The 25,230-nt window shown below is 47.9% G+C and overlaps 1 protein-coding gene and 1 long non-coding RNA gene across 2 annotated transcripts in view; one reads left to right on the plus strand and one right to left on the minus strand.

The window, feature by feature from the left end:
• Positions 1-2,290: 2,290 nt before the first annotated feature.
• Positions 2,291-10,828, minus strand: LOC147362089 (uncharacterized). Its single transcript, XR_015137775.1, has 3 exons — positions 10,690-10,828; positions 10,108-10,349; positions 2,291-2,968 (listed from the first exon to the last, which is right to left on the minus strand). It is a non-coding gene; the product is annotated as an uncharacterized LOC147362089 (long non-coding RNA).
• A 14-nt stretch (positions 10,829-10,842) lies between these two features.
• Positions 10,843-25,230, plus strand: part of LOC147362090 (uncharacterized) — a gene marked incomplete at its 5' end in the record, with an annotated part of 109,026 nt that continues 94,638 nt past the window's right edge. The window contains 2 exons of the mRNA XM_086328702.1: positions 10,843-11,143; positions 11,949-12,064. Coding sequence (XP_086184828.1) covers positions 10,843-11,143; positions 11,949-12,064 — 417 coding nt within the window. The remainder of the gene's footprint in view (positions 11,144-11,948; positions 12,065-25,230) is intronic.

A 25,230-nucleotide genomic window follows, 5' to 3' on the forward strand; every position in this document is an offset into this window, starting at 1 on the left:
TCCCAAGCGTCCTGCTGGGGCGGCTGTCTTCCTGCCCCTGCTCAGACTAAACGGCGCATGTAAGGGTCAGTGGGGCCCACAATCTGGGTGGGGTGGGGATGCTCCCTGGAGGCGGCTCCACTGTCCTCTCCGCAGCCACCAGCTGCCCCGGGCGGGGAAGGAGCGATGAAGGAGTGGAGTGGTGGGGTCAGGGGGTCGCTCCATTTCTGACTCCCGAGGATCCTCCATACTGTCTCCATAGTGGCTGCAGTCACGTGGTCCCCTCAGCGGTGCACAAGGCTTCTCTTTGCTCCACACCCTCTCAAACGCTTGTTATCTGTGCTCTTTTGGATAACAGCCCCTTTGACAGGTACGAGTTGATGGCTCATTGGGGTTTTGACTTGCTTTTTCCCGGTGATTAGTGATGTTTCCAGGTACCCTTTGGCCATCTTCATGTCTTCTTTGGAAAAATGTCTATTCAGGTCTTCTGTGCATTTTTTAATCTTTTTTTTTTTGTTTTCTTGATATGAGTTATATGAGTTATTATGCTAAATGAAATGTCAGAAGGAGAAAGACAAACCCGGCATGTTTTCACTTCCGTGTGGACTCAACAAAACAAATGAACAGGTGGAACAAGGTGGAAGTAGACTCGCAGAGAACAGTCCGGTGGTTACCAGAAGGGTGGAGAGGGGCGGGCACGGTAGGTGAGGCGCATTAAGTGGTGGGAATTACCAGTTAGAGAGTCAGTCAGTCGTGGGGGTGTGATGCCCAGCACGGGCGAAATAGTCAATATTATAACAGCTTTCCACGGTACACAATGTATAGAAATACCGAGGGAATCAGCGTGTCGCACCCCTGAGATTAACGTAATATTGTAAGTAACCGTACGTCAGCCTCGAAAACGACTGTTAAAAAGGGGCAGCTTTGAAATCTACACATCCCCATCCAAATACAGGTTTTCCTCCAACAGAAGGAGATAAGGAGTCAGGCGCCGTGTGCCTTTAACTCACATCAGGAAGTAAGCTCGGCTCGTATGTCTTATAGACTGTCGTGCGATGGGGTCAAAACAAATACGCTGCGAGGTCCTGCGTACATGATCCAAATAAATACAGTGGGCGGGCGGCTCTGAGCACACCTGTCTGGTCAGCCTTGAGTGTGAACAAAGTGTGTGCGTTTCTCTGGCTTGTACACGCCTTAGACTTTCATTCCAAATGCTAGAAACCCCACCAAAACTAACTTGAGCAAAACAGGGGCGGTCCTCAGCTGGTTATCCCACATGTGTGTCTATGTCCTGACCTCCTCCTCTAAGGAAACTGGTCGGACAAGATCAGGGCCCGCCCACGTGGCCTACCTGTATTAATCACCTTTTTAAAAGCCCAACTCCATGGGCAGTCACACTCTGCGTCCTGGGGGGCTAGGGCTTCAGCATGTGGTTCTAGGGGACACAGTTCAGTCCATGGCAGCAGCCTGCCCCAGCCTTGCCCTGCACACACGACTCTTGTCCCCGGATGGTGGCCCGGTGTCTAGCAGCAATGCTCAGAGCCAATGCTGTCAGGAATCTGGTCCAGCCTCATGAGTTTAGTAGGGCTTTGTCAGTCATGTTTCAGGAATAAGAACAATGCTTTCCAGTTTAAAATATCTAAAAATACTAAGTATCTAAAATATTAAACTATCTAAAAATAACCTCCATGTTATCATTTTCTTCTTAGGTTTTCTACACATTTTTCTCCCATAATTTAAAAAAGCATGGTAAGAAACTAAAATTATCAGTGCTTTTAAATTCGGGAAATTTTGTTGAGAAAATGTGAGCCCTGGTTGTTTAAAATCAATGTCCACCTTTCAGAGGGTGCTTCCCCAAGCGTGGGCATGCACCCCAGGGACCGCTGTCTGGGGGCTGAGATGGGACCGCGGTGGCCTTGCTCTGATACATACCTGTCACTGGTCTTCTGTGGATTTGGGGGAAGGAACCCTCTCCCACCATTAAGGTGCCCTGAGAGGGTTAGTCTGCTTTTGTAACCCTGCCAGAAATGGCAGCTCTAATCCAGCTGTTGAGGAAGCCCGGCCGGGCGGGGCTGGGGTGTGGGGCTGCTGCTCTGCCCCTGAGCCCTCAGTCCCCGCGGTGCTATGGGGAGCATCCTGCTTCTCCTGCGGCCGTCTGTCCTGTGCCCATCCTGTAACTGCCCACTGCCGCCTACTCCGTGGAACGTGAGTTGCTAATCCACGAGAGACCACTGTAAAAGTGCCTGTGAGCTGCTGGGAATTACCCAAGGGAATGACGCATCGTGCAATGTTATACTTAACAAGGTGATCTCAATGTGAAGCTGGGTACGTTTTTATTTGGAAGACTGGGCTGTACATATAATGATCTAGTTAAACCTGTTAGCGTATGCCTAGAATTTTGGTTCCAAAAATACAGCTTTTAACCAAATGGGAAAGCTTCCTAGAGGATGCAGGACTTGGATTGGCCTTCTGAGTAAGGCTGAGTGCCAGGCTTGGGGCAGCAAAGCGCTGCAAACCGGGGCCTGGGGTGGGCAGGCAGGGAAGCAGGGATGAGTGTTCTGGGCCCCGCGCTGGGCCCCGGGCTCGCCGCCCGGCCTGCTCTCCTGGGCCGGACTCGCCCGCGTGGGGACAGAGCAGGGCTGGTGGGAAGTCCGCTTCCTGTTTGAGGCGATGTTTCTCTGCGGCTTCTCTGGCTGTTTTGTTATTAGTGATGCTTACCCAGTGCCTGGCTTGTGGCGTGTATAATTAGCAGGAGCCCCGCTTTCCGTCAGTTCAGACGTGAAAGTCTATCTAAGGAAAGTGGAGCAGAGCAGAGCCGGGGCGGGGGGCGGGCAGAGCGGCATCAGTGCTCCTGGTCAGGGCGGTCAGCCCGGGGATGCGCTGCTCGTGTGCACGCGGGCGGCCATCCACCTGACACAGGCCCTCTGACAGTGACTCGTCCGTGATTTTGCTGTGATTCGGAGTCAGTGTCTCCAGCTTCCTGCAGACTCTGAAAAATGCATATGGGACCCGGAGGGGAGGGACGTGAGCCTGTGTTTCCAGCAGCTCCCAGGAGATGCTGGAGCCTTGGGGACCATGCTCTGTCTGCACAGCAAGGCTCCGGGCCCCTCTGAGTGGAGTCTGAGGACCGTCGGTCCCTGAGCCCTGCACCTGCCGGTTGGAACCCCTGGGAGGGAGGACCCTGGCTGTAGGATAGAACATGTGTCCTGGCTCAGCGGGGCTCCGCCTGCAAGGGGCCCCTCCCTGGCTCTGCCCTATCCTAGACCTGGGGCGCCTGAGCCAGCTCGCCTACCTTGAAGTTCCCAGAAGGAGACGCTGGGGCACCAGTTCAAGTCATGCTGGTTATTTGGGAGGGAAGAAAGCTGAGTGTTGAAGAATGGATGTTTTGAACTGTGGTGCTGGAGAAGACCCTTGAGAGTCCCTTGGACTGCAAGGACATCCAACCAGTCCATTCTAGAGGAGATCAGTCCTGAGTGTTCACTGGAAGGACTGATGCTAAAGCTGAAACTCCAGTCCTTTGGCCACCTGATGCAAAGAGCTGACTCACTGGAAAAGACCCTGATGCTGGGAAAGATTGAAGGCTGGAGGAGAAGGGGACGACAGAGGGTGAGATGGTTGGATGCCATCACCGACTCAATGGATATGAGTTTGAGCAAGCTCCGGGAGTTGGTGATGGACAGGGAGGCCTGGCGTGCTGGAGTCCATGGGGTCGCAGAGTCAGACACGACTGAGCGACTGAACTAACTGAACTGAGGGGCCGATATTGAGCCCCTTGCTCTGCTTAGGTCTCTGCAGAAGAGATGCCTCCCAGTCGTCTATGTCAGAAAACGCGCTTTCTTCCCCTAAGCCTTTTCCCATCTAGCCTCCATCCTGTCTCCTAAGTATCTGTAAGCCCCTTCTCTGAACCTTCATCATGGCCGCCTGCTCTGGGCGTGGACGCCCAGCTGGCCTGCACTCTGCTCTCTGTCTGGTCCCAGTCCACGGGTCTCTCCAGAAATCTTGGATTTCCTGCTCTTTCCTGCAGAGGTGCTTGGCGGCTCCTCCTTGTCCGCAGGAGGGGCTCTAAAGTCTTTTGTGAGGCTGCAGAGGCTGTGTCGTCGGCCCCCACCTCCTCCAACCTCACTTCACACCCGTCACCCCGGGTCTAGGAATCACCCCTTACTGTGAGACCCTAACCCTGACACTGCAGGGGTTACCCAGCTGCCTGGCATAATGCTGGGGAGGACCACGTGTGGAGGCCTTTCTTACCAGGCAGCGGGCAGGCAGCTAGGTGGTTGGTCAGGAAAGGTAGAAGGACAGTGAATAAACTAATAATCGTTTATTGGTGGGACATGTGCTCTCCCATCAGAGGGCTCCCGTGTCGGGAGGGGCTTCGGTAAAGAGTCTGACCAAGCCTGCCCGTCACTCTGGCCTCCTGTGTGCCCCTCAGGTGGTCCGCACGGGGCGGCTGAAGCGCCAGCAGCTGACCGCTCCGCTGCTCTTCACCACGTGCAGCCTTTTCTTGTGAAAGGACTCTTCTCAAGACTCTTTATCCTCGTCATCTTCTGTTGGTTTAAACTTGATGTTCCTCGATCTCCATCTCATCGCTTCTAGGGTTTTTCCACTTCACCTCTAGTGGGTTTTAAACTTGTATCTTAATCTTCCCTCTCCCTCATCTTTTGAGCTTTTTATCTCCATGGGTTTTGGATTTAGCTTTTATTTAAATCTCACCAATCGTATCTTATTTTCAATATTACTTCGCTTTTATAGGAGCATTCCCACATGCAAGCACTCTGGATCAGACAGTTCAAACACAAAGTATCTCTGCGTGAAATTCGTAAAGATGTTATCCTGTACTTTCTTCTAAATGAAAAGAAAACGCTGTCACATGCAGGCTACTAATGCCGGGGTTTTGTGCGTGAGGTGAGGTGGGCAGCCGGCTTCTGGGTTTCTCTGGACGACCAGGGGTCCTGTTCTCGCCTCGCTCATCCACAAGCCCTGTTGGAAATCAGCTTCCCGCATGTGGACCCATTTCTAGCCCCTATACCGGACTTCACTTGTTCATCAGCCACCACCACGCCCCCTGATTACTGAAACTGCACGGCAGGTCTCTGAGTCTGGTTCATGGTTTTCCTGCTTTGAGCTGCTTGTGTGGTATTTACAGTAATGTGGGTTTTAATGTTTTTTGTGCAAACGTAACCTCGAAGTCCTGTGTGCATGTGGCTTTTATTTGCTAATGATTTTGTCAGTATTTTTGCACTTGTGTGCATGCAGGTTTTTGCTCACGTGAATGGTTGGCCTGTCGTCTCTTTTATATTATCCGTGATTTTGGTAACTAGCCCAATAGGATGAGCTGAAGGAATGTTTGTTCTTTCTATGTTCTCTGGAATAGTTGACTGATGGAGTTATGCAATGACTGGTAGAACTCGTCTGTAAGACCGCCTGTATTTTCTTTGCAGATAGATTTTAAAATATTGATGCAAGGCATTTAACGGTTTCAAGAGCATTCAGTCCTGTAGGGGTCAGTTTAGATAACTTGTTTTATGTAGGAATTTGTTATTTTCGCATTTTTTGCAAATTATTTGTCCTAGATGTATTCTAATAATCTTGGATATTTAAATTTTGTTGTTTACACAGTTACCTAATTTTTCATTTATACTGGGCATATTTTATCTTGACCCTTTTTACGTTTATACTCGTCTAAGATTTGTTAATTTGATGGGTCTTTTTGAAGAATCAAACCTAGGCTTTGCTTGCCCTTTCTGCCTTCATCTCCAGCTGCACGCCTCTTGTCCATCGCCGTCTCCCTTCTTTTGCTTTGCTGACTTTACTCTGCTATCTCGCAGGCTAGTGTGTTCTTCCAGCCCTTTTAAAACTGTCTAATATAATTTGTGCGTGTACTAAGTCACTTCAGGTATGTCTGACTGTTAGCGACTCGATGGAGCGTAACCTACGAGGCTCCTCTGTCCATGTAATTCTCTAGGCAAGAACACTGGAGTGGGTTGCCATTCCCTCCTTCAGGGGATCTCCCCAACCCAGGGACTGAACTCACATCTCTTACATCTCCTGAATTGGCAGCTGGGTTCTTTACCACTAGCACCACCTGGGAAGCTTCTGATATAAATTAAGACTATAAATTTGCCTTTTATCATGACCTTGGCTGCATCTCACAGTTACTGACACCTGAAATTTTTAGTGAGTATTTTCTAACTTCCATAAAGATTACTATTTTGACCCAGGAGGCTTTTCCTTCTTCTACTTGTATTGAGCTATAATTGACGTAGAGCACTGTATAAGCTTTAAGTGTACAGCATAATGATTTCACATCATGAAATGATCATCAGGTTTTTGAAAGTGTATGTTTTGCTTCACATGGATTTGTGTTAAAATCATTTCATTATTGATTTTGAACTTAACATATTTATTGGACCTAAAATGCTACACAAGATGTATTAAGATTTCAGAAAGGTTAAGATGTGGGAAATGCCAACAGTAAGACCCCCTGATTGTAAGACACATCCCAGTTTAGATGCTAAAAACTGGAAAAGAAGACTGTGTTTTAGAGTCTGTAAAATTGTGAAGTCAGAAACGATGTGGCTATATTATATCAACGTATTAAAATGCAGTGCCCTTAACTTTATTTGCTTGTATGTGGTCAGTATTTGTAAATGTTTCTGGAGTGTTTGAAAAAATTTGATTCTTATCTCATTTTATCAGCGTCTCTCAGAGTATCGTTCATATACTTTATATCCTTACTGAATTTTGTCTATTTGGTCTACTGATTATTCACAGGATGTATTTTAAAATCTGCTTCTCTGATGCTGGATTTCTCAAATTTTCCTTACAATTTCACCTATTTTTGTTTTATGTGTTTTGATCAAGTTATCAGGAACAGAAGTGCTTAAAATTGTTATACTTTCCTGTTGAATTGAGCTGTTTATGTCTTTTATCAATAGGTAACAACCCTTTAAAAAATGTAACCATTAATACCTTTGGCCTTAATTTTTTGTTTTCAACTTATACCAATATATTAATATCAGTGTCCCTTGGTTACTTTTTTTAGAACATATTTTTCCTTTTTGTTTTTGAGTTTTGCCTGTCTAAGCTCTCATTTTTTTATCTATCTTTTATAAACAACATATAACCGGGATTTTAAAAATTCAGCATGATAATCTTTATCTTTTATTTAGAAAGTTTTATTCATTAGTACTTATTATGATTAGTGATAACTGAAATTTCCTTCCACTATTTTACGTAATGCTTTCTATTGAATATCTGCCCTCCCTTTCTTAGGCTTCTCTCTGTCTTACATCCTTCTAAATTAATTGATTTTTAATTCCTTCCCATCTTATTTTCCAACTCAATTTGGAATAGATTCTATTTCTAGGATATTGTTGATTACCGTAAAATATTAATAATCCATAAGTCATTTGACTTGACAAAGTGTACAGCTAACGTTTACCCTCTTTACAAATGATACAAGAAACTTGGAGTTCTTTTATTACAAATTACATGTTGCGGTTGTTCTGTTTCTTAGTTCTATTTTGTTATTTTTAACCGCACAAATTATATGTTATTATTTTCCACAGCTAATGTTTGTTTAGACTTATCCACATATTTACTATTTTCTTTCATAAACATTCTTTGTATCTCACATCTTTTTTCTGGGGTCCTTTCTCTCTTCCTAGAGTTTTCCCTACAGAAGTGTCTCTAATGAGGGTCAATCGTGAGATTTTTGAAATATACTTCATCATCATTTTTTAAAAATACATTGAACTGACCTATAATTTAAAGTAAACATCTATTTTTTTCTCAGCAGTTTAGATATTATGCCATGGTCTTCTGGTTTTCCCTATTACCATTGAGAAATCAGCCATATTTCTAAATCCTGTTTTCTTTTAGAAAATCTATTTCTCTCCTCCCATTAAGAAGTTTCTCTTTGTCGTTTGTATCCATCAGTGTCATTAGAATGTGTCTAAATGTGAATTATTTTTAACTACCCTTCTTGGGGTTTATGGACACCCTAAATATGAACAGTCATGTCTTTTAAAAATACTGGGAAAATTTCAACTATTCTTTTTTCAAATACTGTGTCTCTTCCATTCTATTTTCCCTCTAGAATTCTGATCAGAAACATATTCTATTTTCTCATATTATGCTACACCTGTAAGAGGCTAGTGTGTGTTTTCTTTCTCTTTCCTTTCTTTCTGTGCTCCATTCTGAGAATGTTTTTGCCAATGAGGTCTATCTTCCAATCATATAACTCTCTCTTTAGCTCTATCTAGTCTGCTTTGTAACTTTTCTATTACAGTTTCTATTTTTAATTATCAAAATTATCATTCTTTTAAAAGTTGAAGTCTCAGTCCACCATTCTATATACAGTCAAGAAAGATTTTAGCTTGTGTTAGTACACGTCACTCATTGTTATATTCACCACCACCTGTGGAAAGCACATTAGGAAGAACAAGATGGTTGTCCGATATCACTGACCTTCCCTTAAGTCTTGACTCTGAGACCGGAAATTGATTAGGGCATTTGTCCTGGCAGCTCAAGAGACACCCGTATTTACTGACGTTTAAACCAAACTTTTGCACCAATACTCCTTTGAGCTGTGGCCAGTTTGTCCAAACAGGGAGGAATCCCAGCGGGGAAAAACCAAACCGTGCTAGAGATCCTTTCTCATTTAGATGATTACTTAATGACTGAATACTAGTTTAGACAAGCTAGGTACCACCTCCTTGACAGACAGGATAGTAACATAAATGTTCTCCTGTGAGTTCTCATAAAGTAACGTTTTGTGGCAAACCCTGACTCCCGCTGCTGTGAAGCTATTTATGATCTTTATACCATTTGTTGTGAATATTCATACACTTAACTGCAGAATCTGTTTGATTACGGTCTGCTGCCTGAGATCCCCTCGTTAAATCAGATTAGTATTTTGTAGCATTTCCTTTCTAAAATACAAAAAGTTATTGATTCTGAAGAACAACTGGCCTCGGGGTTTAGATAAGGGATCGTGGCCCCTCATACTTATGCCATTGTGTTCTAGCAAGAATGATAGACCACAAAGTGTAGACTTTACACGCTGCTTGGTTCAGAGTAAACCCTCGATGAACCTGAGTGCTCTGGTGGCTGTTATCGGACCACTTCAGAGCCCCTCTGATTGTCCTACTTCCTAAAGTGGTCTTGGGGACAAGGGACAGGAAACATGGAACTTGGCCCCTTGATGCTTATGTGAGGTCTTGCATTTTACACGCCAGTGTGCCAGCAACATGAGCTTTTGGAAATTCACTAGGCACTGATGTGGTTGGAGCCAGCCAGACTGAGAGCTTAAATCTAAGTGACTCATGGGAACGTGGAACGACGAGCTTGAGAAATCAAATGAACGAACACAAAATTGTAAGACCCTCCCCGGGCCCTTAGAAGGGGCCATGCAAGAGGGAGGCCAAAGTCTCAGCTTCGGTGGCTTCTCACTGGACACGAGCCCTGACTCTGGATGCAGTCTGAGCTCCCGTGCAAACCGCGCTTTCGGAGCATCCCTCTGGGTTTGCCGTTGGCTGGTGGCCCTGCCCTTCCTTCACCCCCACGTTCACCACAGAAGGTTTGCACAGCCCTGAGCCCTCAGCCCCCTTCATCTCCACTCAGTCTGGAAGGAATGGTTGTGTCTTCCAGGCAAAGTCTGATGGGCTTGAGGCTGAGCCTTCCAGAAACAGATCCAGCTCCGTGACCCCTGCTGCTTTCTGAGCGCAGCCCTGGGCCACTCCCGGCTGCTAATTAGGAAGACCAGATAAAGGGCGTGCCCTTGGAGTGAGGACGGAGGGGCCAAGCCCAGAGGGGCGCCTCGCTGATCAAGGCCAGAGTTTGGGTGCAGAAGTGGGGGTCCAAGTTCACGCCCCCATGCATCCAGAATAATCTGGAATCTAAGGCGGGCAAGAGGTCTCCTGTCCTGCTCACTGCTGACCCCCAGGCCCCCGCCCGTGGTCGAGTGACAGATTCACAGAGCAGGGCTCTGAGGGGCAGGGTCGACGCCAGAGGGAGTTGGAGACGAAAGAGAGGTGAGTCCTCCTCTCTGAAAGAAAACAAGTCCCGCCAAGGAGTGTGGAGACAGACCCCAAGCCGCTGGTTGGAGAAAGACGGGGAAGTCGTTACCCGAGGGCTCCGCGGTGAAAGCAGGTCTCAGGGAGCTGCCTCTGGCGCCGGGCAAGGGCCAACCACGCGGTCCCGAAGCCGCCTGCTTGCTTCCGAACGCCGCCTCCCGGGGCCTTTCCCTCCGCAACCCGCCGCCTCTCCCTCCACGGTGGGAGCGGACGCGGCGGCCTGGGAATGTCTGAACTGACGTGCTCCGGTGACCCAGCGCCGAGACTCGGAGCACAGACCTCACACTGTGAGAGCTGGAGAGCACAAACGAAACAGCATCAAGTTACTCCCGGGGCAGAGCAGCCCCCGCAGCTACCCCGGTGACACCCTCAAATGCGGAATTTCTGTGCGCCAAGCCTTTCAAAGTCTGTAGCCGTTTTAAAGCAAGAGGGAAAACCACTTTGCGAAGTAAGCATGTTAAATTATAGAAGCCTAAAATATAATCTAGTATTCAGCAACACGACCAACGTGTTAAAAATATCTTAAGAGGTGGGAAGAATCTGAACTGGAAGAACTCAAACCTGGGGTGTGAGATCGCCTTTCCACTGAGCACTCGGTGAAGGAGTTGAAGCGATGTTTACCCAACATGCTTACCGGGAAATAAGAACACTGAAAGGCGGGGTGGGAGACCAGGAGAGAGGGATTCCCTTCAAACCGTTAAGCTAGCCAGCGTGGGAAGAAGCACAGGCCTCAGGGCTGCGTTCGACAAGCCCAGCGGCGCCGCTGCTGGTGGCAGAGTAGAGGAGCCGCGTCTTTCCTGGGAGGGCGCTGAGCGGAGCCCGGCTGTGGGGCCGGGAAAGCAGGCCAGGGCTGCAGGGCGCCGCTGGACGCGAGGGCGGCCCCGCCGTCGCCGCCCCTCGGCCCGGAGGCGCGGGAGGAAGGCCAGGCCCGCCCGGCGGCGGCTCCGGCGCGAGGACGGTGCCGGCCTCACGGCCCCCGCCGCCGGCTTCCCCCGCTGGGCCCGGGTGCTTGGTTCGCAGCTCGGTGGTCGCGCGCTCGCTTCTAGGAGTAAGACCCACCGACCGCGAGCTCCGGGCCGCTTTCCCAGGTAGGACCCGACACCGCCTCTGCAGCAAGAGAGAACCTGGGCGAACGGGATACTTCAGACGGAGGGAACCAGACAGGCGGGGCCCGCGGCGCCACCGCCAGGCCCGGAGGTTGGGCTTAGGCTTCCCATCCGATTCTCTGTGTTTGAATTCTCAGCCTAAGGAATGACTTGACGGGCCAGGTCCTGAGCCCCAGAGGCCTCACTTGGCGATGCTTCCTCATCACTGGGGCTGCCCCGTGGGTCAGTAGTAAACCCACCTGCAATGCAGGAGACATAGGAGAGAGAGATGCTGTTCGATCCCTGGGTGGCGAAGATCCCCTGGAGAAGGGCAGGGCAACCACCGCAGTACTCTTGCCTGGAGAATCCCATGGACGGAGGAGCCAGGAGGGCTACAGTCCCTGGGGTTGCAAAGAGCCAGACACGACTAAAGCAACTGAGCACCTCATTGTTTGCTTTTTAGAAAAATTATATTGAGTATGATTGCTCTAATTGAAAAAAAAATAAATACATGCTTATTGTAGGAAAAGTGAATGTTTTAAAGTAGAGATCATAACATATGAGAAAGTGTATATCTTGTGCTTACACTTGACATCACATCACGAAAATTTCCCCATGAAACGCTTTTCTAAAGTGATTTTTGAATATTATGCAATGGTCCCTTATAAATGCACAGTTAAGGCAATTTATTTTGAAGAATGTTCCTCTTGATGAATATTTAGGCTTTTATTCCCCAAGTTTGATATAGAAAATGACAATTTAAGTCCTTGGTCATAATCTTAGTGTTTCTTTCTAATTATTTCCTCAGGGGACAAACTACAGTTGCTGGTTCAACAGGAGGGAAACATTTATGAGACACCTGAGATACTTGGAAGATCCGGACTCCAGCAGAAATTTGCACAAATGAACACACCCATCAACAAGGTAGGGAGCAGTTTCTGATTCCTAGCTACACTTGGCGGTCTGAGTGTCGGTATTGTTTAAACGTTGGCCGTTTTGACCACGAACAGTGGTATCGAGTTGTAGGTGGTTTGCTTTTGGCCATTAGTGAGGATGGAGAGTTTTCCCCTGGTGACTGGCTGCTCATTGGTCTGCCTTTCTGAATTGCCTATTTGTAGCCATAGTCTGTTCTTCTACAGAGTTACTTTATTCTCCTATTGATTTGCAAGCTCTTTTTACATATTAGGGTGTTTAATGGCTTTTTGGGTACTGTATATATTTTAAATATTTCCCCATGGTCATTTTTAACAGTAAAAAGATAGGAACACTTTACGTTGTCAAATCTATCAAAATTTTTCTAAGTGTTTCTATTTCAATGCTATGTTTACAAAGTTGGTCTTCACGCTCTTAGAAAAAAGCATATAAGTTTCTTCCTCTGGTTTTCCCTGGTTTATTCGTTGGCGGTTATCTTGTAGTTTATTTAGGTGCGTGATGTGAGTACGTGTCAAAATTTACTTATTACTAATAGCAAAGCAATTATATGGGAAGAATTCACTTAATAATTTTTCCTCCACTGATTTAAAGGCATTTTTACGTCACGTTAAAGATGTAGTTCGTTCTGTTTCTGCGTCTTTGTCCTTGCTGTTGGACTCTCTACCTCACCTCTGGCCGTTGCATGCGGCTTGAGTTAGTGTTACCCCAGGTATTAGCTTTAATAGGGAGCTGTGGTCCTTCTCATAAAATGATCTTTATTTTCCTTGCCCACTATACTTTCTTATAAAGTTTGATATAACTTGGTTAAAATTTACAAAACTGTGTTGTTGGTCTTTTTACTGGAATTTCTTTCAGTTTATGAAATAATCTGGGGATGAATTAACATTTCTGGAATACATACTGTGGCTTTCCTATCTACGAATATTAAATACTCCTTATTTTACTCATATCTGTTCCCTCAGGAAATATTTGCTTGATGAAGACGCGTTTCATCATATTTTAGCGTCTTTTATGTTGTGTGGTTTTTCTGAATGGATTTTTCATCATTGCCAACATTTGGGAACTATATTATTCTGTGTGTGTGTGTGTTTTTCTACTGGTTGTCTAAATAGATCCTGAAGTTTCTATTTAGACTTTACTTTGAAATTTATTATTTTTTGAGCGAGTAGTGGAGGAGAAAATCTTACTGCAGGAAAACAGTGGCGGTTTTGCCTCTTCCCAGTTCCTCCAGTTTCCAGGTGCTGGTGAACACAGGGCTGCAGGGGCGCCCTAGCTTTCTCCTGTCAAAGCATCGTCACCATGACGATGCAGACTGCAGAGCCCCCACTTGGAATTCACGTCTCTTGTGAGCTGTTAAAATAATACATAAATGTTCCCGATGTTCACCAACTGATCTCTAAATCAAATTTTTCTTATTCTCAACGTTTCCTTTACACTTTTCTATCTAAAGAAATTATACAGCTTTACCTCTATTGGTTTGAAGAATATGTGTTGTGCTTAGTCACTCAGTCATGTCCAACTCTTTGCAACCATATGAACTGCAGCCAGCCAGGCTCCTCTGTCTATGGATATTCTCCAGGCAAGAATACTGGCATGGGTTGCCATGTCCTCCTCCAGTGCATCTTCCCAACCCAGGGATTAAACCCAGATCTCCCGCATTGCAGGAGGATTCTTTACCATCTGAGCCATCAGGGAAGCCCAAGAATACTAGAATCGGTAGTCTATCCCTTCTCCAGGGGATCTTTCCAACCCAGGAATCGAACTGAGGTCTCCTGCATTGCAGGCGGATTCTTTACCAGCTGAGCTACCAGGGGAGAATAGAAACTTAGGTTTTTTCTTTATTTAGTGGTTACTCTTGTGTTTCTAAGACCTGAGTTCAATCTGTTGTCCTCTAATTATCAACATGGGAAAGTAATTCTGCTCTGAAAGACTGGGAACTTCTCTCTCCTCCTCACCCCGAAATAATTTCTAAACATTTTTAATGTAACCTGGGATATTTTAAAGCCATACAATAATGAAGATAATTTATAATACTTTGTTTTCCAAGAATATTTTTCATTTTACTTTAAATTTAGAATCACATTTACAAGTGTATAGATGTAATTCTATGGTTGTATTGGGAGGTGCCCATACTGAGTTCTGTGTTCGTGTCCCCATTGGGTTCCCTGAGTCACACACACTTCATTCAGAGAGATTGGGAAGGTGGTTTTTTTTTTTTCCTGAATTCTTCATCTCTGAGAAGTGGTCTTGCTGCTGTTTGCACGTGAAGTCTACTTGCATGGGCTGGGGCTTCTCAGCTCAGCACTGTGCACCCCAGAACGTGGGCCATGCATCCCTGTCCTCTGGGGCCACAGTGATGGAGCTGGGAGAGCATCAGCTTGACTTATTTACTGGTATTTTTACCAGTAACACCTAACTGTAGGATTATTTTCTCTATGCTTTAAATTTAATCACAAGTTCATGTTATATCTCCCATCAGGGAGTGGGCTCATCTCCCATCAGGAGGTGGGATCATCTCCCCATCATGGGGTGGGGTCATCTCCCCATCATGGGGTGGGGTCATCTCCCATCAGAAGGTGGGCTCATCTCCCATCAGGGGGTGGGGTCATCTACCCATCAGGAGGTGGGGTCATCTCCCCATCAGGGGGTGGGGTCATCTCCCATCAGAAGGTGGGGTCATCTCCCCATCAGGGGGTGGGGTCATCTCCCATCAGAAGGTGGGATCATCTCCCCATCAGGGGGTGGGGTCATCTCCCATCAGAAAGTGGGCTCATCTCCCCATCAGGAGGTAGGGTCATCTCCCCATCAGAGGGTGGGGTCATCTCCCTATCAGGGGGTGGGGTCATATCCCATCAGAAGGTGGGGTCATCTCCCCATCCTGGAGTGGGGTCATCTCCCATCAGAAAGTGGGCTCATCTCCCATCAGGGGGTGGGGTCATCTACCCATCAGGAGGTGGGGTCATCTCCCCATCAGGGGGTGGGGTCATCTCCCATCAGAAGGTGGGGTCATCTCCCCATCAGGGGGTGGGGTCATCTCCCTATCAGGGGGTGGGGTCATCTCCCCATCAGGAGGTGGGGTCATCACCCCATTGGTAGATAGGGTCTATTTCCCCACCCTTGGATTCTTGACTGGCTTGTGGCATCCCTTGACCAGTAAACTGTAGTGGATGTGACAAACTGCAGTGTCTGCCTTCGCCCTCCTGACATACCCCGAGACCCCTGGTAAGACAGTGGCCTAACCTGCCTGAGTCACCATGTGGAGGAGAGCTGGGTGGCCCAGCCAACAGCCACTGCCAACCTCCAGATGAGATTGGTCCAGCCAGCCCTCCAGCTGGACACGGCTACGGAGGGAGCCTAGGCAAGGCCAGCCCTGCCCACCCAGACCACCCACGCGACGGAGGACAGCACCTCCTTGTCAGCCACTAAGTTTCGGGGGCGGGTTGTTATGTAGTGAAACTGAAGGGACGCGCAGTCGTCCTGACCCCGAGGAGGAGGGTGACCCAATGAGCCGACGGACTTGACCACCTGAGCTCCCAGAGGATGTTGGGAAGACCGCATTGCCGACGTCCTAAAGGCCTCTCTGCCCAAGCCAGGCTCACAGCTCTGCTGGAAGCACAGGTGGTTTGCGGGCATGTGTCTCGTGGGGTGACGCGGGCTGAGGTGAGACGCTGAGCCGGGTGGAGGTGAGGGAGCTCTGGGCGGGGCCTGGGGGCTCGAGGGGCAGCACCCCCAGCCCAGAGCGTCGTTCCCTCCAGGCTCAAGGCCCGGATGCCGGGCTTGCGGGCTGACTTGCTCTGCAGGCGGTGTGGGCGGAGGACGGGACGTGGAGGGTCTGTGGTCCCTGCTCCTTCCCACTGGCCCTGCGGCACAGGTTCAGGCAGGTCCCTGGAGAGACAGCAGGTTCTCCTCTCTCAGAAGGAATCCACGCCTTTAAAGCCAGTTAAGGAGCTGATGAGATCAGCAGAGGCTGGGAGGGACCTGACAGTTCCTTCCGTCCAGCAGACACTTAGGAGCACGTGAGGCGGTGCTCACTCCGAGGCGGAGGACGGTTGTGGCCCTGCAGGAGCTAGAACGGGTCAAAGGTTGGAGGTCATGGGAAATTACATGAACTTGAGACTCAGGGCTGAGGGAAAGCCAGGTTGAGGCTGCTGGGGGTGGAGGGGGGGCGTCTTTATGGCCAGAGAGGCTGACTTTCCTCAGCTACTGGCCAGGGAACCGAGGGCTGAAAACAAGCAGTCCTCTCTGTCCTGTGCGGCTGGGTCTGGCTAGAGCTGATGTGTCCCGGAGTGAGGTGGTTCTGGAATAAACCAGCACGCCTGGCCGTGTTTTGTCAGACGGGCACCGCTGTGTCCATGTCTGATGGCAGGATATACCGGCTTATAGACTAGGATGAGGGCCCCGGGCATCAGGGAGCAGCACCCTCGGCTGAGTTCTGCCGGATGCAGGTGGAAATCCTTCAGGCAGGGCAGGACGGCCGACTTTGGAAAACCTGTCCCCTCCTGTGCAGAGGGTGCTGGCTACGGTGGCCGTGGCCTTGCCGGGCGGGCGTGTGGCCTCTCCCCTGGCCACGAGCAGCTGGGCCTGGCTGCCCACTCTCTGCGTCTCAGGGGCAGCGGGGCTGGGCCTCTGTTGTTGGCTGGTTCCCGCCAGCCTGTTCCTCATTCCTCACTGTCTCCACCTCCCGGGGCTGCAGTGATAACGACCACTCAGGGGGATCCCGGGCTGGAGGCTGCTCTCCCGCACCCTAGAGCCCGGAGTTCAGAAGCCCGCTCAGCAGGGCCCTGCTCCCCCCGAGCCTGCAGGGAGGCTCCTTGCAGCTTCTGGTGCTGCGACAGTCTTCAGGGCCCTCGGCCCGACCCCTCCCTCTGCCTGCACGTGGTCCATCTCTGTGCCTCGCCCCCTTCTCATCAGGGCACCAGTCACCCTGGATGAGGAGCCCAGCCTGCTCCCGGGTGACCTCCTCTAACCTAGTCACGTCTTCAGTGACCCAGTTTCCAAATAAGGTCAGGCTCACTGGCGCTGGAGGGAGGCTTGCCAAGCCCAGGCCCTGCTCCAGGGCTCTCCCCAGGCCTGACGCCTGCCGCGGGACTCAGGCTGGGCCAGGGTGTGTGAGGAGGGGGAGGCAGATGATAAAGGCGCTGCACGCACTCACCCTGTCCTGCTTCCTCCCGGTGCTCCCGGCACGCTAGTCACAGCCGTCACCAGCGCCCCTCCACACAGCTTCTGGTTCTGAACCTGCCGGCTCCTCTACTAACTCACGGCGAGTTCTCCTGCTGCAGACCACAGAGAGATACTGTGTCACTCAACTCAAATGTCCAGTGGAAGCAGTATTTTCTACTGAGATGAACCAACCTATTTAGGCAGGGAGGACCTACCTGGGGAGAAAGGTCTGCATCCCACACAGTGACAGCTTGCCCCCGATTTGGAACAACAGTAGTTTAAGGCAGCTCAGTTACTCAACCAGAGAAACCCCTGGATGTTAGGATTAACACAGCAACAGTTTACTCCTGGTGGGGCAGCTCTGGAGCTTGGGGTCAAGGATCCAGGCCCACTCTGTCTTAGGCTCATTATGTTGCCCCTAAGGCTTGGGAAGGAAATGGCAACCCACTCCAGTGTTCTTGCCTGGAGAATCCCATGGACAGAGAAACCTGGTGGGCTGCAGTCCACGGGGTCGCACAGAGTCAGACACGACTGAAGCGACTTAGCAGCAGCAGCAGCAAGGCTTGGGATGGTCTCCATCCCAGAAAACTAGAAAGGAGACAGAGAGCTTGGAAGATGCGAGTCACTTTCCTTCGTGTTCTGCTGTACCTGCTGCTTGCAAGGCCCAGCAGGAGACACGGAGCTGGACGGGACAAATGGAGCCCTGCTTCATGGAGCGTCTGGTCTTCCTGGGTTTGCGTCACCACTCACCTATCAGCCAAAGTTCCATGAGTCAGTCCACTTCTTTTCAATTTGGTTTCCAGCTAGGATTTCTATACCCAGCCCAAATCTCAATCAAGACAGATGTTCGACTCTATATCCTTGCTTGGTGTCACCTGCATCTGACCAGCCCCTGCCCCTGTGTGGACTGTCCTCCCCTCCTGCAGTGGGTCACCACTCGGCTGACTCTGGTAAACACGAAACTGGATTGTGGTGTGGTTCCTGCACAGTCATCTCCCAAAAGTTTTTACTCTACCTTCTGGGAGGCTTTTCGCTTGTTGGAATCCAGTGTCACTTATGAGCTTTTCATTTCCAACGCCATGTACTTCATTTCAGTTTGGGGCTCTGAACGATCCCCTTTGTATAGCCTTTGGCCTTATTTCTCTATCGGAATATCATCCCTTCTCTATTTAAAGACATTAAAGTTCCTGCAAAGTTTGCTTCTTCTTGTATGGTCTTTGGTTTATGGAGATGAATGTTTTCCTACTTGCTCAATCATGTAACCTGTTTATTTCACGTTAGAGCCTCTGCTCACACGTATGTCTGATGACCCTTGGTCCTGGCTCATACTCAGGAGAAGGCCCTAAAGGCTCATCTGAAGCTGAAGGTGGGGGGCGGGTGGGGAATCGATGATTATGGGATTCAGTGAAGGGAGGGGACTATGCCTTTAAGTTGGGAAATGTTACTACTGGTATCTTTGGGTCTTTTTTCATCACCCAGTCAGGTGGCTCAACCTCCTGTCTGGACCATGGAAGGCCTGGCCGCTTGCATTCTGAGACCCTGGGTGGGAGGGCCCCGAGGGTGCAAATGTTTGCCTAGTTCCCTGACTTAAGCATGGCTCGCCTATCGTGACTAGACTGAGGCTTCCTGCTTTGCTCACCCAGAGGATCTGGTCTTCCCCAGACTGCCCACTTCTACAAGAGACATTGAACCAGCCCACTTTTTTCAGCCCCACTGGGTTCACAGCTTTCAGAGGCCCCTGGGCAGTTCTGTAACGTCAGTCACTCTCAACGCCCCCACCGCGGGCCGAGCTGCAGCCTTCCCCAATCTCGCAGGCAGTTCCAAGCATTCGTCACCTCCCGGCTCCCGGGATGGTGTCGCTGCTCTTGCTGTCCCTCTCCTCCCTCCCCTGTGGGTTTGTACCTTTGGAAGAAACCCTGAACTGTGTCTTTGGCGGGGATTCGGAGCATGATTCAGGGGGAGGGAAGCACAAGCTCACCCGCCTGGGCACAGTAACTCCCCCATCTCTGTCCAACCGCCTGCACGGCCGGCCACGCCCTGCTTGTTTGGCTCACTCCTCAACCTCAATCACACCGTCCAGGCTGCATCTCCAACTGGACGAAATGGGGCCGGCAAGCACGGCATCTCGGGTCATCCACCTCCACCCTGCCACGGGGCCTGGCGCTCAGTCACGCACTGATTATCAAACGTTTCTAGAAGGGTGCTCTGCTCATAAATGCTCATAAATGAGCAAATGCATATGTATTTCACACATATGAGAGCACAGAGAGATGCAGGACAGGGCTCCTGGTGTTGGGAGGCAGACCTCATCCTCGCAGGGTGTGGGTGAAGACCACGTGAGACAGCTAATTCAGATAGCCTTTGAATTAGTGTGTGACCCTGTTGTATGCTTCATATACACATCTGCATATTAAAAATGCATGCATGTGTGCATGCTCAGTCACTCAGTCGTGTCCAACTCTTTGTGACCCCATGGGCTGTAGCCCACCAGGCTCCCCTGTCCATGGGATTTCCTGGGCAAGAATACTGGAGTGAGTAGCTGTTTCCTTCTCCAGGGGGTCTTCCCAACGCAGGGATTGAATCCAGGTCTCCTGCATTTGCAGGCAGATTCTTTACCAACTGCGCCACCTGGGAAACCTCCATTAAAAATGTATAACACTCAATATAATTTGTATAACAAACGATATTTTCTTTCAAAATATGTCCAAAAGCACACAGAGCTGATACATGAAACCTTTGCCCCACTGTCGTGTTTATAAATGTGACATCATCCTATTAAATGTGAGGGACTTTTTCTGAATCTGAAATGTGTGTGTGTGTGTGAAATACATATGCATTTGCTCATTAATTCATTAGCCATACCTTGCTGGAGATGGAAGCAATAGGGAGGTAAATTTGTCTATTTAAGGTTATTTCTCTATTTCTGAACTGTGAGCTACATGCAGGAGTCACCTCTGGTTCATGTCCCCGCCCTGCCCCCCAGTGCCCAGTAAGCAGTTTGCTCAGAGTGCACAGTATGTGGAAACGACTTAATAAATATTTAATAAACGGATAGGTGGATGGGTAGATGAGTGGATGGATGGACTGGGTGAATGATGTACAAACGGACAGATAGTCTTTACTTTTTACTAGTGATCTCAAAGTATGGACAGTTTTACAAAAATTAAGTGACATGACATGCCAGAAAACACGTGGAAAACCCCCAAATTAAATGCACGAATTACTACTAATCAGATAAACGCATTACTGTTGGGCTTACATTGTTTATATTGTAGCTCTTCTCAAGAACATTATGAAGTGCCCATAAGACCTTGGGACGATGGCTGCTGATTGGTGTCCATCTGGTTGCTGAAGCAGACAGATGGCCCAGGGACCCGTCTGTGCCATTGCTGTTCTTCTCTTTCTTCTGGACCTAAGGACAGGAGATGAGGAAAGGGACAGATGCCCTTTGTATCTTAAAGTGCTGGAGTTAATCAAGAAGAAAGTGCTTCAGAAAGTCAGAATTTTATTGATTAACCATTTGTATCCTATTATTAATTTTATGTCTGATGTTTTTGGTGTAGTTTAGCTTCAAGATTCCTCTTTTAAAAAAAGTAAAAGAAGAAAAGAAATGGTGAGAAACCTTAGGCAATTTTGACTATTTAGCCTACGGGCTTGAATTAACCATATTTAGTGCTGGGGTGGGGGGTGTGTGGGGGAAAAAAGGTGAAGGGCTTTCTTGATTTTCCTGTCCTCAAGATCTGGAACAGTCATTCTCAATGGTTTTCACTTGCCAGGGGCAATTTGGCATTATTTGGAGAATTTTTTGATCGTCCCCACTGGGAGGGGAAGGGGGCCACCCTGGCATCTGGTGGGTAGGGACCAGGGACGCTGCTGAAGGCACAGGATGGCCCCATACAGCAAAGAGTGACCTGGCCCCAAATACCCGCAGCGAGAAGCCCGGGTCTAGATGCAGTGGAAACAGCAAAAGACTTACAGGCCCGTGAATCCTGGAAAAGGAAGGAAGATTTTATGAGACGGTTGCACACAGAACACCTCTCTCTCAAAGACACCTGAAGACTTATATACCCTCCCTCCTCCAAGTCAATGAAAAAAAAAAAAAAAACTGGTCTAGAATTTTTTGTTCAGTTTTTGTAATAATTGATTTATCTACTAAATTATCTACCTCATAAGGCAAAGCAGAAATGCCTTCCTGCTAGAATAAAATATTAAGTCCAAAAAAGCTAATTTGGGAAGGAAAAAGGAGGAACAACATTTCTAATAATCTCTTCTAAGGACAAGAGAAGCCAGATTGTTTGGCTTTGAGATCACATTTGTTTTAGTCTAGGATTTTTCTGAGTACACCTTCCTCTCTAGTTCAAGAAATCTGCCTTAACATCTAAGATACAGTCTCCTTTCAGAATCACTACAGTTCTCCATCCAAGAATTTGAGTGAAATCTTGGATCTTTGTTTAGGAGAAAAAAAATAACCAAAATTTACCAAAAATCTAAAATACTAAGTACAATGATGAGTAGTGGAGAAAAATCCTCAATGGAGCCATTGGATGGAAAAAAGAAAAGGGTGTTGCTTTAATTGGCTTTTTAATGATTCTGTATTTCTCTCTTCTGGCCTTTTTTTTTTTTTTTTTGAGGGGGGGAAAAACCCCTTAAAACAGAAAGGTTAATCTAACTATACATTTTAAGCTTTTAAAGGCTCCATTACAGGACTTATTATGCTGAGAGAAACATACCTGGCACATTGCAGCTTCTAAATGTATCAGCAATGCATGTAATGATTCACTTAAAACACCATGGTCAGAATTCTTCCACGTTATTTCTATGTAAATTGGATGCTTCACAATTACTATAATATGTGTGAAATTCCACTTATTATTTCTTTTAACATAGAAACTTTTATCACTTAACTCACTGGACAGAATATTTGAGCCATTTGCAATCATTAGAGCATCTCTGTTTGGTCAAACCCTTGCGGATTATACTTTGCAAAAGACAGTGAATTATATTCATTGCAAGAAAACAGCAATTTTAAATATATAAGGGGCAGCAGGAAACTTTGCATTTCAGTGAAAATTCAGTATTATATCTTACTACTTTTTACAGCAGGGTAAGCTTTTATCTCTGAGCAATTTATAAAGCCCAGCACGGACCAGGCCTGTGGCTCACAGCATAGATCAGCCCGATAGGCAAACAGGGACCCGGGTCAGGGTGGAAGCCGAACCCGCCGGGCGCCAGGGCCGCTGCTTTTCCCTCTGGGCGCCTTCCCGCGTGAGCCGGTGGAGGTCCCGCCCGCCGCCTTCTCCCCGCTGCCCGCGTGGCTGCCTGTGCCGTGCCATCCCCTCCAGTTGCCCCAGCCCGTCTTCTCCCTGGACACCTGAGTGCCCCCGTGAACTCTGGGCACCAGCTCGCTGGTAACGGGCCCTTCTGGGAAGAACACTGGAGTTTTTCAAACAGATTTGGAGAAGAAACGCAAAATCAGAAAAAGAGGGGCATTATTACCTATCGAGCTGCTGTCTTTTTGGGTCGAGGGACTCTGCTTGGGAATCTGGCGCTTGAAACAAGTGTTCTAGTCGTGGCTTGGCGTGTTTGGAGGAGCTGTTTCTGCCTCGGTCATTTGGGATGCTTTCCAGGGAGGAGAAACAGCAGCAAAGTGGAGATTTGCATGCATGCCACCTGAATTTTAAGACAAAGTGTATGTAGGTTTGTTTTTAGTAAATAGAGGAGAAAATTAAAATCAGAACTTGATTAATAGCTGATTATGTAAACATCTAAATTATTGGGCGAGGTTTTTTTTTTTCTTAAATTGTACCATTTTAAAATGAGGCAATTTTTCAGTGACATGACATAATATTGATTTCCCAAGTTTTATTCTCCAAAAATTAACTAACAAAGACAAGTTGAGAACATCTGATAAAAGCTCTTATATGTGGAATAAAAATTAAGTGATTTTTACTTGGACTGTTTTTTCAGCTATATCCCTTAAAGGAAAGATAGTTATACTCTCCCAGAAAATTGAAACTGCAATTGTCATTTTTCTATTAACATAATGTTACTTCACATCTTGATTGTAATCTTTTTAGGTGCCCATAGGAAATTTGAAATGCACCATGTAACAGACCCGTGTTTGTGTGTGTGTGTGTGTGTGTGTATGAATGAGCGGTGAGTTATGCTTTGGTTTCATCTGAAAGTTACCTTGCATAGATTTAATATTGGAACTATATTATTAATAGTTGAACATATAATGAGCTTAGTCTTTAACTAAGACTAAAGAAAGAATGGTTTTGGTGTTTAAATAAAAGACAGAGACTGAAATTCAAGTTCATTCCAGGTTCAAATGAAGAGTTAAAAAAAAAATGCAGGCAGTTCAACCAGGCAGGCTGTACCTCTGCGCTCGGGAAGCAAATTGTTGTCAAATCAGTCGGTTTTCCTAGGTCAGCACCAGCCGGCCCAGCCGCATGGATGAGCACACCAGGTCCTGGACAGGCTGGTCATATAGCCTCATGGAGGAAGAAGACACACACACACACACACGTACAGCATAATCTGGGCGTATCCTGCAAATGACTGAAAGAAACAGCAGCTACCAAGTGCAGGATAAAGGCTCCTCAATCTGGGGCAGATTAAATAAAACGTATAAAGATCACATATCCATTCTCACTTCTCTCTCTGGTAGAAATGCATGCATTCCAGACGCCAAGATGGTGCATAGACTTCTGAAAAAGGTGTCGACACCCTGAAAGAATTAAGGACAGAAACCTGGAAGATGGGCACTACCCTGTTTGGGTTGAATTATCAAGAACAAACTATTTTATACATTTTAAATGGTTTGTCTATTCATAGCTAAAGCAGAAGAAAAGCCAGTATGTTTTTATTCCTTTTTTTTTTTAGCCCGCATATTTTCAAAGCCCTCCTATAGTTAACATTATAATATAGTTAGTTGCTACAAATAATCGGGGTGATTATAGGAAAACTGTCAGTGTCGGCTCAAGGTCTGAAAAGGCTGCAGCAAATGGCTTTTCTCTTTGCCATGGAGACTGGGCTCTGTTTTTACGGTTACTCTGGAAACCGGAGCCTTGCTGTTGTTAGTCCTTTTCAGTTACTTGAGCTATTAAACCCTCCGGTTGAGACAAAAGGAGGGAGGTATGCAGACACTTCCTCGGAAAGAAAACCTTGGGCCCGCGAGGGGCAGTGCCCAGGCCGGGGACAGGCGGTGTGTGTGCCGCTGCGTCTTTACCGAGGAGGGGCCTGATGAATGCACCCTTGCCAGGGGACGCCACCTCTGAACATTCGGGTTTGTCATCAGATGTCTGCAGCACGCCCCCCACCCCGCACCCTGCTCCTTCCCCAAAGATGGATCCTGCCCCGCCTTGGGGACCGGAACTTACCGCCTCGAGCATCCAGGCTCCTCTGGGCGGGGGCACACGTTTTCGCGTGGACAGGGGTTAGTGGACTCGGGACCTAGCAGTTCAGAATCTCTGAGCACAATGGGGCTTCTTTTTCATGCAAATGTACGTTTGGAGACCGGATGCATTTTTTGTTTTTGTTAAGAAATTGGACCCCACAATCAGTCATATTTCTCTCCATCCTACTAATAGATCAAGTACTAACCTAAGAAGACGCAGCACCCTGTGTTAGCAAATATTTCACAGAGCAAGGAGGCGATCTGGAATCTTGAGTTAAATTACTGGCCAGCTCTTCGTTATGGGTCCCTTCGTTTTTTCTTTTCCTTCTCTCTCTCTTTTTTTTTTCCTCCAGCTAGGAATGCTTTCTCACCTTCCATAAGAGTTTATTGTTGCCAGCTTTTACCTTCTCCTCACTTTTTGGTGAAAGTGCTCTCACCAAGAAGGAATCCTCCGCAGAAGCAGCACCAACCTAAAGAGACGTCACATAACACGCTGCTGGACAGGACGGAGCTCGATTCCAGCCTGAACGTGGCCACACTGCGTGGCACTGAACGCTGCCGGCCCCGTGGGGAGAAACTGCACGCAGTGGGCCGACTA

This window comes from Bos grunniens, chromosome 12 (assembly GCF_055505025.1).
Source record: "Bos grunniens cultivar Pamir isolate PY7600 chromosome 12, Bosgru_T2T1.0, whole genome shotgun sequence".
Taxonomy (NCBI): domain Eukaryota; kingdom Metazoa; phylum Chordata; class Mammalia; order Artiodactyla; family Bovidae; genus Bos; species Bos grunniens.